Genomic DNA, 12215 nt, shown 5'->3' on the forward strand with positions numbered 1-12215 from the left:
CACGTAAGACAAAGGGTTCGATTCCCTATGGTGTATAGAGTGTAAAGATTGTTTGGTTACTAGTAAATCACAATTTGCACTGTCAAACTATACATGGTTGCTCGTAAGTCACATCCAGTATTTTTGAACTATATCTGGTTACTTGTCAGTAACAGCTTGTACTGTCAAACTGTACCTGGTTATTATAATCTCACATCTCCTACCGTAAAGGTTTATCTGGTTAGTAGTAGGTCATCACTTTTATGGTCAAAGTTTGTCTGGTTAGTAGTAGGTCACAGCTTCTATGGTCAAAGTTTGTCTGGTTAGTAGTAAGTCACAGCTTCTATGGTCAAAGTTTGTCTGGTTAGTAGTAAGTCACAGCTTCTATGGTCAAAGTTTGTCTGGTTAGTAGTAAGTCACAGCTTCTATGGTCAAAGTTTGTCTGGTTAGTAGTAAGTTACAGCTTCTATGGTTAAAGTTTGTCTGGTTAGTAGTAGGTCACAGCTTCTATGGTTAAAGTTTGTCTGGTTAGTAGTAAGTCACAGCTTCTATGGTCAAAGTTTGTCTGGTTAGTAGTAAGTCACAGCTTCTATGGTCAAAGTTTGTCTGGTTAGTAGTAAGTTACAGCTTCTATGGTTAAAGTTTGTCTGGTTAGTAGTAGGTCACAGCTTCTATGGTTAAAGTTTGTCTGGTTAGTAGTAAGTTACAGCTTCTATGGTCAAAGTTTGTCTGGTTAGTAGTAAGTTACAGCTTCTATGTTTAAAGTTTGTCTGGTTAGTAGTAGGTCACAGCTTCTATGGTCAAAGTTTGTCTGGTTAGTAGTAAATTACAGCTCCTATGGTTAAAGTTTGTCTGGTTAGTAGTAGGTCACAGCTTCTATGGTTAAAGTTTGTCTGGTTAGTAGTAGGTCACAGCTTCTATGGTCAAAGTTTGTCTGGTTAGTAGTAAGTTACAGCTTCTATGGTTAAAGTTTGTCTGGTTAGTAGTAGGTCACAGCTTCTATGGTCAAAGTTTGTCTGGTTAGTAGTAAGTTACAGCTTCTATGTTTAAAGTTTGTCTGGTTAGTAGTAGATCACAGCTTCTATGGTTAAAGTTTACCTGGGTACTAGTAGGTCACAGCTTCTATGGTCAAAGTTTGTCTAGTTAGTAGTAGGTCACAGCTTCTATGGTTAAAGTTTCTCTGGTTAGTAGTAGGTCACAGCTTCTATGGTCAAAGTTTGTCTGGTTAGTAGTAAGTTACAGCTTCTACTGTCAAACTATACATGATTACTCGTAAGTCACCTCTCTTACCGTCAAAGTTTACCTGGTTACTAATAAGTCATATCTTTTACCGTCAAAGTTTGTCTGGTTACTAGTCAGTTACAGCTTTTCCTGTCAAAATTTATCTGGTTACTCTTAAGTCAAAATTTGTATTACCAAACTATACGTAGTTACTAGTAAGTCCCAACTTCTGCGGTCACACTTTGTTTGATTACTAGTAAGCCACATCTTGTACCGTCAAACTGTACCTGGTTACTGGTAAGTCACATCTTGTACCGTCAAACTGTACCTGGTTACTGGTAAGTCACAGCTTCTCCTGTCAAACTTTACCTGATTACTAGTAAGTCACATCTGTTATCAACGTGTGTTGTTATCATTAATAAACGTTTGCACATAAAACTAATTTTCTGATTGCTAAACTTTACTTTTAGGATGTGCTACTCTCTCGTTAGAAAGAAATCAAACTTTCCATGTTGTCCACCTGGTGGGTGACCATGTGATATTACACTGCGATTCGGACTCTGACCAGTATGTCATGGTAAGTGAGAGTGTCTTACTGACCATACCGTGGTCACTATAATAATGTTACTTTGTTGTTGTTATACACTAAGGTACAACATATACTGTGCACGTCACAGGGATCGAACTTGAATTTTGGAATTAGTATCCTTTTCTAGGGAGGAGTTCTTTTTCTGCAACCAATAATAGATTGTTATAAATAGATTATATTACACACGGTCTGTTACTTTCGACAAGTTATATAATGGTGTTATTTGGTTAAGTCTATAGAACCAGTACTATGGGTTAGTAAAAGTATGTTACTTTATAGAACCAGTACTGCTCGTCAGTAAAAGTGTTCTATCTTAAACAAACAGTATCAAGCTAAAAGTAGTAATGATTCTTTGTTACGTTTCTGTAAGTTCAATCTAATTCAATGTTAGAACTAAGGAAGTTTGTGAAATATTTAGAAAATCCCAGTTTATTTCTCAGACAAAGACTCAGCGAGTTCTTGTTTCCTTCGTTTCTGGACAATACGGATAGAATAATTATTCCTTATCCTTCTCTCTCACGTGCACTTCGTAAATCCATCGTTCTTCGTACGTTTTTTGTTTTCCAATCAGAGTATGTAGATAATTATTGTTTTGGGATAGAATATTTAATAAATTAACTACATATTTTCTCACTAGGTGGCATGGATAAAGAAGAATGAAGACGACGCTTTTGTCGATACAAGATCGAATGTTTACTAGCGACCCCCGAGTTAGTGTTCAAACAAGCGGAAGTAATAGCTGGTGTTTACTGATACAAAATATTCAACAGGCTGATTCCGGTCTGTATGAATGTGTGATTGGCTCTGACTCTCACCCACTTCAGCGAAACACGTTTCATTTAAAAGTTGAAGGTAAGATTTTTCATTGGGTCGGACGTGCACAAGAAAATATGATTTTGTCCAGTTTACACGTGAAACAAATTTTGTATATGCATTCGTTTCTCTGTTGTTTAACGTAACGATGAATTCTGTGGAACCCTGATTTTGCAGGATTATAAATCTGCAAACTTACCATTGCGCTACTAGGGTGCAGATATATATTTGTAAAGTCTGATTAAAATTAAAAAATAAAATAAAAATACATGTATATATATATACTACGGCCCTGATTATTTAGGGACAAAAAAATTCAAATAATGTGAATAATAGTTTGATATTATGTACTCTGAAACTGGTAGTAATACAGGAAATTAATAACATTTAATAATACTGGTAAATATAAAAATTACATTGATTATGTAACGAAAAATAAACCTATAGAACACTTAATTATCTTAATAACTTAAATCAATAAAGTGTAAAAGGACGTAACATATCATTTATGTAACAGTATAAAACGATGAAACATGTAACTTATGTAACAATATAAACCGATGGAACATGTAATTTACGTAACAATATAAACCGAAGCAACATGTAATTTATGTAACAATATAAAACGGTGTAACATGTAATTTATGTAGCAATATGAAACGATGTAACATGTAATTTATGTAACAATATGAAATAGTGTAACATGTAATTTACGTAACAATATAACACGATGTAACATATAATTGATGTAACAATATAAAACGATAAAACCTATAATTTATGCAACAGTATAAAACGATGTAACATATAATTTACGTAACAGCATAATGCAATGTAACATGAAATTTACGTAACAACATAATGCAATGTAACATGAAATTTACTTAACAACATAATGCAATGTAACATGAAATTTACTTAACAATATAAAACAATGTAACATGAAATTTACTTAACAATATAAAACAATGTAACATGAAATTTACTTAACAATATAAAACAATGTAACATGAAATGTACTTAACAGTATAAAACAATGTAACATGAAATGTACTTAACAGTATAAAATGTAACATGAAATTTACTTAACAACATAATGCAATGTAACATGAAATTTACTTAACAATATAAAACAATGTAACATGAAATTTACTTAACAATTTAAAACGATGTAACTGTTTCTTTCAATTTCGCGCAAAGCTACTTCAGGGCTATCTTCGCTAGCCGTCCATAATTTAGCAGTGTAAGACCATAGAGAAGGAAGTTAGTCATCACGACCCACCGCCAACTCTTAGACTACTCTTTTACCAACGAATAGTGGGATTGCTCGTACATTATAACGCCCCCACGGCTGAAAGGGCGAGCATGTTTGGTGCGACGGGGATTCGAACCAGCGATCCTCGGATCATGAGTCGAACGCCTTAACCCACCTGGCCATGCCGGGCCTAAAACGATGTAACATGTAATTTATGTAACAGTATAAAACAATGTAACATGAAATTTACTTAACAATATAAAACAATGTAACATGAAATTTACTTAACAATATAAAACAATGTAAGATGAAATGTACTTAACAGTATAAAACAATGTAACATGAAATTTACTTAACAATATAAAACAATGTAACATGAAATTTACTTAACAATATAAAACAATGTAACATGAAATGTACTTAACAATATAAAACAATGTAACATGAAATTTACTTAACAATATAAAACGATATAACATGTAATTTATGTAACATATAAAACGGTGTAGCATGTAATTTATGTAACAACTTAAAACGATAAAAGATGCAACTTACATAACCATATGAAACGGTGTAACATGTAATTTATGTGAAAATATAAAACGATGTCACACGTAATTTGTGTAAGAATATAAAACAATGTAACATATAATTTATGTAACAACATAGAACGATAAAACTTATAATTTATGCAACAGTATAAAACGATGTAACATATAATTTACGTCATAATATGAAACGATGTAACATGTAACTTATGTAACAATATAAAACGGTGCAACATGTAATTTACGTAAAAATGTAAAACGGAGTAACGTGTAATTTATGTAGCAGTATAAAACGATGTAACATGTAATTTATGCAACAATATAAAATGATGTAACATAACTTATGTAACAATGTAAAACGATGTGACATAACTTATGCAACAATGTAAAACGATGTGACATAACTTATGCAACAATGTAAAACGATGTAACATAACTTATGTAACAATGTAAAACGATGTGACATAATTTACGTAATCCCAACAAGGTGAATAATTTAATTTTTTTCTTTCTGAAATAACAAGTAGTATAAATATACTGATAGTGATATATTTACACTTTAAGATTTGTTTCTCAGGTTATTTATCAGACTATCTGACCAACAACATGAAACAAAGTAACACTTGTAAATATGAAAATCTGGGCTCGAGTTCAGACTTTAATTATTCAGTGAATTACTTATTATGTGGTCATGAATAAAGTAAGTACCATGGCCATTTGCTCGCTTTAGTTTCATTGTTTTGTCATATAGCGATGCTATAAATAAATCATTTCTTTATAACCTGGCTTGCCGCCTTCCTGTTGCGTTGTATACGACTCACTTTTCCCTGTAAAAATCAAAACATAAATAAACGAAAAATGAGAAAAAAAAAGAAATAAAACCGCGAGGATCGAACCCAGGCAATCTGATTTTTGTTCAGTTACTTCGTTACGTTTATGCCACAGTAAATAAACTGAGATAAAGTTATTTTTTTTAAACTTATACCCCTATGTATGTGGGCATAAAACTTGAAGGGGACGTAATTTGAAATTAGTCAAACTTTGTAACTTAACAACACTTAAAGCAATCCGTGTGTGAGAATATAACATGATCATGACATTACTCTGCAAGCGTACGAAACAAAAACAAATTAACTTAAGCCTACTTTTAAAATTTGCCAATGAAATGTTCTATTGCTCTTAATTAGTGAGGAACACGTCAAGAATGTTTGAATTCCTCGGTTGCTTGCGCCTCTATCGAAGGACTTGCTTTGTATTGTGGAAATGGTCGAACTGTCTGTGGCGCTATCTAAGAACAAAGCGTGTCTGTCACGTGGGGTGAAGGAGATAGAATTTGAATGTGAAATAAACCTCTTTCTGTGGCTTGTATTGTTTGATACGGTTTTTGTCTTCCGTATTAAGGCTGAACCAGTCGAACGGAAAAGGTCAAACTCTAATCTCCAACGATAAAATTAGCTCTCAGAAGCGCCAGGAAGAATTCTTTACTATCCATCAACTTTTTAAGCTTCAGATAAAGTGATACACAAAAGCTCCCATATTAGATATTTTGATTATATTATATCAATCAACTTAAATAATTTCCTAACTGTTTTGTTTTGTTGATTGGTAAACTTTAAATTGGCGTACAATCGTTGAAACTAATTTATTGGAGGACATACAACAAATTATTCATATCCATTCGTATATTTACCACAGTTTTATCACTAGAGCAGTTATTATGTTACGTATACAGCTCGAAGTGCAAATAAAACATTGTTTTATACAATAACGACACTGGGTTCTGAAGTCATAACTAAAGCATTGTTTTACACAATACCGACACTGGGTTCTGAAGTGATAACTAAAGCATTGTTTTACACAATACCGACACTGGGTTATGAAGTGATAACTAAAGCATTGTTTTACACAATACCGAAACTGAGTTATGAAGTGATAACTAAAGCATTGTTTTATACAATACCGACACTGGGTTCTGAAGTCATAACTAAAGCATTGTTTTACACAATACCGACACGGGGCTATGAAGTGATAACTAAAGCATTGTTTTACACAATACTGACATTGGGTTATGAAGTGATAACTAAAGCATTGTTTTACAATACCGACACTGGGTTATGAAGTGATAACTAAAGCATTGTTTTACACAATACTGACACTGGGTTATGAAGTGACAACTAAAGCATTGTTTTACACAATACCGACACTGGGTTATGAAGTGATAACTAAAGCATTGTTTTGCACAGTACTGACACTGGGTTATGAAGTGATAACTAAAGCATTGTTTTACACAATACCGACTCTAGGTTATGAAGTGATAACTAAAGCATTGTTTTACACAATACTGACATTGAGTTATGAAGTGATAACTAAAGCATTGTTTTACACAATACTGACACTGGGTTATGAACTGATAACTAAAGCATTGTTTTACAATACCGACACTGGGTTATGAAGTGATAACTAAAGCATAGTTTTACACAAAACTGACACTGGGTTATGAAGTGATAACTAAAGCATTGTTTTACACAATACCGACACTGGGTTATGAAGTGATAACTAAAGCATTGTTTTACACAATACCGACACTGGGTTATGAAGTGATAACTAAAGCATTGTTTTACACAATACCGACACTGGGTTATGAAGTGATAACTAAAGCATTGTTTTACACAATACTGACACTGAGTTATGAAGTGATAACTAAAGCATTGTTTTACACAATACCGACACTGGGTTATGAAGTGATAACTAAAGCATTGTTTTACACAATACCGACACTGAGTTCTGAAGTGATAACTAAAGCATTGTTTTACACAATACCGAAACTGAGTTATGAAGTGATAACTAAAGCATTGTTTTATACAATACCGACACTGGGTTCTGAAGTCATAACTAAAGCATTGTTTTACACAATACCGACACGGGGCTATGAAGTGATAACTAAAGCATTGTTTTACACAATACTGACATTGGGTTATGAAGTGATAACTAAAGCATTGTTTTACACAATACCAACACTGGGTTATGAAGTGATAACTAAAGCATTGTTTTACACAATACTGACACTGGGTTATGAAGTGACAACTAAAGCATTGTTTTACACAATACCGACACTGGGTTATGAAGTGATAACTAAAGCATTGTTTTGCACAGTACTGACACTGGGTTATGAAGTGATAACTAAAGCATTGTTTTACACAATACCGACTCTAGGTTATGAAGTGATAACTAAAGCATTGTTTTACACAATACTGACATTGAGTTATGAAGTGATAACTAAAGCATTGTTTTACACAATACTGACACTGGGTTATGAAGTGATAACTAAAGCATTGTTTTACACAATACCGACACTGGGTTATGAAGTGATAACTAAAGCATAGTTTTACACAAAACTGACACTGGGTTATGAAGTGATAACTAAAGCATTGTTTTACACAATACCGACACTGGGTTATGAAGTGATAACTAAAGCATTGTTTTACACAATACCGACACTGGGTTATGAAGTGATATATAAAGCATTGTTTTACACAATACTGACACTGAGTTATGAAGTGATAACTAAAGCATTGTTTTACACAATACCGACACTGGGTTATGAAGTGATAACTAAAGCATTGTTTTACACAATACTGACACTGGGTTATGAAGTGACAACTAAAGCATTGTTTTACACAATACCGATACTGGGTTATGAAGTGATAACTAAAGCATTGTTTTGCACAGTACTGACACTGGGTTATGAAGTGATAACTAAAGCATTGTTTTACACAATACCGACTCTAGGTTATGAAGTGATAACTAAAGCATTGTTTTACACAATACTGACACTGGGTTATGAAGTGATAACTAAAGCATTGTTTTACACAATACTGACACTGGGTTATGAAGTGATAACTAAAGCATTGTTTTACACAATACCGACACTGGGTTATGAAGTGATAACTAAAGCATAGTTTTACACAAACTGACACTGGGTTATGAAGTGATAACTAAAGCATTGTTTTACACAATACCGACACTGGGTTATGAAGTGATAACTAAAGCATTGTTTTACACAATACCGACACTGGGTTATGAAGTGATAACTAAAGCATTGTTTTACACAATACCGACACTGGGTTATGAAGTGATATATAAAGCATTGTTTTACACAATACTGACACTGAGTTATGAAGTGATAACTAAAGCATTGTTTTACACAATACCGACACTGGGTTATGAAGTGATAACTAAAGCATTGTTTTACACAATACTGACACAACACACTTCTACTTTACATGTTAGAAGAATCGCGTCTGGGAAAATGGTAATATGGTTGGGTGTTTTTTTTAGCGTACAATAGACTGCCATCTTCTGGGGGTAATCGAGTCTCTGGTTTTAGCGTTGTAAGTCCTTAAACTTTAGGCAAATCCATCGCGAATCATGTTGAAAGGAAGTTATTAACATAACCATAAATAAATAAGCCTAAAAATAGAGTGGTTTATTTCACTCCAAATAAAATACTGTGCTATATAATATGTTGTTTGAGCTAAACCTAGGACCCTCTATTAAAAATAAACAAAAATTATATCGCCTTGTTAAAGAGCGAATATCAGTAAAAAATAAAATTAATTGTTACTAGAGAATTATTTCTGGTAAATCTTCAGATTAAAGTTTACGGTAAGACTGATTATCCTGGCAGAGCAGTAAAATTCATTTATTTGTTTGGTTTAAAATGTTCGTACTATAAGTGTTCAACCTTACTGCTGAGTCACTGGAGAAATCGTTTGTTTTAGCACGAACACCAGTCAACAGTTTATGTGTAATGTGTCCGTCGCGGGGATCGAAGTTTGAACTTTTGCGTATAACTCCTGAAGCAATTCACTTCTTTCTGAAACTTTCCAGGAGTTAAAGTTTATATGTAGTTTTATTTTTGTACGTGTGCTGTACATTGAACAAAATGAGTGGACCCGGCATGGCTAGGTGGTTGAGTCACTCGATTCGTAATCCAAGGGTTGTGGGTTCGAATCTTAGTTACACCAAACATGTTCGCCTTCTTAGCCGTCGGAGCGCTATAATGTCACGTTCAAATCCCTTTATTCGTTGATAAAAGAGTAGTCCGAGATTTGGCGGCGGGTTGTGATGAATAGCTGCCTTCCCTCTAGTCTTACACTGCTAAGTGAGGGACGGCTAGTGCAGATAGCTCTCATGTAGCTTTGCGCGAATTATAAAAAAAATACAATTTACACAGACGTTAATTTTCATTCATGTAATTCCATAAAATACAGAACAGTAAACGAAGAATCGTTTAGAACTTTGTTATATTTTTTCTTATATAAAAATAATTTTAAGGTTTCGGAAATTTTGCTAATAACAAAAATCCTGGAATTTCTTTCAGCCTCACACTCGAACAGCCCTCTGTTGGAAACAAACAAAAGAGGTAAAAACAAACGTCGACGGGAGTTGAAGCCCACGAGCTTCAGTCGACTAATCGCAGACAGCTATCTTTATGATTCTACGGAAGAAGGTACAACATTATTAAGTGAAACATTATAAGAATTATAAATTTAGTTTAGTACCTCTTGAGTGTTACTATTAAAGCTTTAATTTTTTAATGGTGTGTTCGTTATTTCTATTAGATTGTTAAAATTGTTGTTGTATATTCCAGATCATAACATTTATTAATTTACTCCATTGACAGATGGCAGCACTTACGTCGATATATAAATCAGGCTGATAACTGAATAGCACACAATAAATGTACTTGATTCAACTTTTTATGCCCTTCATGAACAAAAATTACGATAAAGTGTATTTTAAAACATGATAAATAGGTAGATACAGTAAACATTGTAACAAAATCTATAAAGTACGTCAGAATATTACATTAATAAAAATTAAATTTATTTCATATTATGATTTGTTTTCTTTGTTGCGTATTAAGTAAGAATATGTCTAATCTCATGTATTTTTAGAGCCATCTATTGTAGATATAACGAAATTAACCGTGAGATCTGGGAAAGATGCTATCTTACAGTGTACTGTAGAAAACCTGGGACATCATAAGGTAATGGCTATTAACCACCAATTTCATTGGCTAAAAACAACGTTTAGATGTTATTTATGTTTCTTATTGGCAGCCAGGTAACCAACTGAACAATCTTTAACATTGCACGTATTTTTTTTTCTAATTTGTTTTGTTATATTTTCCAGAGATCTAATATGCTTTCCATAAATAAATAAAAATTCTGATAACCCAGTTCTAATCATGAAATTATTAAGAAGTTAATTTTAACTGTAAACTATTTCAAAAAACAAGTTATTTATGTGCCAGTTTTTGCAGTTTTAATTAATGTTGGTTTGACACTATAATCCATATCGTTACTTTAAACTGTCATATTTGTATGATCGTGCTGAATTTCGTCTACTCGACCCAGTAAGGTCTCGTGAAAAGCCTTTTCAGTCGCAGTTTGAAGCCAACTTGAAATATAACATAGCCAAACCGAAGTTGACGCGATAGGCTTAGCACAGCATGAAAATATTAAAGCTCTTCGCAAAATATAAAAACAAACAAACATAAACCCACCATACAGCTAGTTCACGAACGTTAGATCGAATTTTTCTTATTATTTAAGACTTCTGTATCGATTCACTTGATAAAGTATTATTTAGTAGAAGATAGTCATGAAACGTTACAAAATTCATTCTAGGTGCCTTTATTCAACAAAAGAAGGAACTCTATAACAATAACGATTTGAATGTAACGTAACAGGATGTGCATTGTTAAGCACGTGTCATACACGTGCAAAAGTAAAAACTCTAGCGTCTACAAAAAATACGATTTTCTTGGTTTAAGGAAAGAAAAAATAACAGAAAACAATATTGATTCTCCTAAACTTTATATCACTTTCGTCTGGAGCGAAAGAAAACTAAACCGAATTATTCTGATCAATAGATTTTCAGAAATGAAAGAGTCGCTTTTTACGACTACAATAGCTATAAAAGTGTGGAGAACGCCGTTTCTTACTTTAGTCTGAGAGGAAGTAAACAGTTGAAAAAAATTACAGCAGAGAGTCTGTTTGGAAAAAGGAGGCTGCATCGTTTCTACCTGATCTGTAGTTCTAACTTCTATTGAGTTAACTGAGAAATTACCTTTCAATTGGTGATTTTGTATATTTTAAATTAATTTGTATGATGTTTCAACTTTTTGATTTTATATATTACTTGTTATATTCTCATATTTATTTCTAAATGATAATATTATTAGATATACGGAGGAGACTGAAACTTATTACTGTGAGGAAACTGACATTCACCAGAAGTCTTAAATTGACCAGTCAAATAGTACATATATATATATATAAATATTGAAATGAGTTTGATTTAGACGTAAAGTGAATAATTACAACGATATGGTAATTACATATTAAGTCAATGGAAAGAGAATTCCAGTAGTTCTAATCAAATAATAAATTTCCTAATATTCTATATGAGCTTTAGTGTTAAAAGTAATAACATCTTGTGTCACTAGATGGCAGAAAGTGAGTAATTTTATATCTTTCAATGCGACCTCCCTGTAGCTGTACCATGTAGTTACCAGTAAACCGAAATCCACAGCAGCTATCAATCAATCTGGACATACATAATGATGTTCCTTAACGTTTTCAAAACATCAAAGATATCTAACGAGTAAATGATTGACCAGGAAATCTATTTTGTTCATGAAGCATAACTCGAGTTTTCTAAATCAATTTGGAAAATATTTTAGATCTACATCGTTAAGGTACGGCTTAAAAACACAGAGATTTTCTTTAAGCTTCTAATT

At 32.9% G+C, this 12215-nt stretch overlaps 1 protein-coding gene across 2 annotated transcripts in view; it reads left to right on the forward strand.

Annotated features, from left to right (window-relative positions):
• The first annotated feature begins 2469 nt into the window (after window positions 1–2469).
• Window positions 2470–12215, forward strand: part of LOC143241918 (lachesin-like) — a 65789-nt gene continuing 56043 nt past the window's right edge. For both annotated transcript variants that reach the window (XM_076485225.1, XM_076485224.1), the window contains exons 1-3: window positions 2470–2641; window positions 9789–9917; window positions 10366–10457. In XM_076485225.1, coding sequence (XP_076341340.1) covers window positions 2479–2641; window positions 9789–9917; window positions 10366–10457 — 384 coding nt within the window. In that variant the 5' untranslated portion in view covers window positions 2470–2478. The remainder of the gene's footprint in view (window positions 2642–9788; window positions 9918–10365; window positions 10458–12215) is intronic.

This window comes from Tachypleus tridentatus, unplaced genomic scaffold (assembly GCF_004210375.1).
Source record: "Tachypleus tridentatus isolate NWPU-2018 unplaced genomic scaffold, ASM421037v1 Hic_cluster_1, whole genome shotgun sequence".
NCBI lineage: Eukaryota > Metazoa > Arthropoda > Merostomata > Xiphosura > Limulidae > Tachypleus > Tachypleus tridentatus.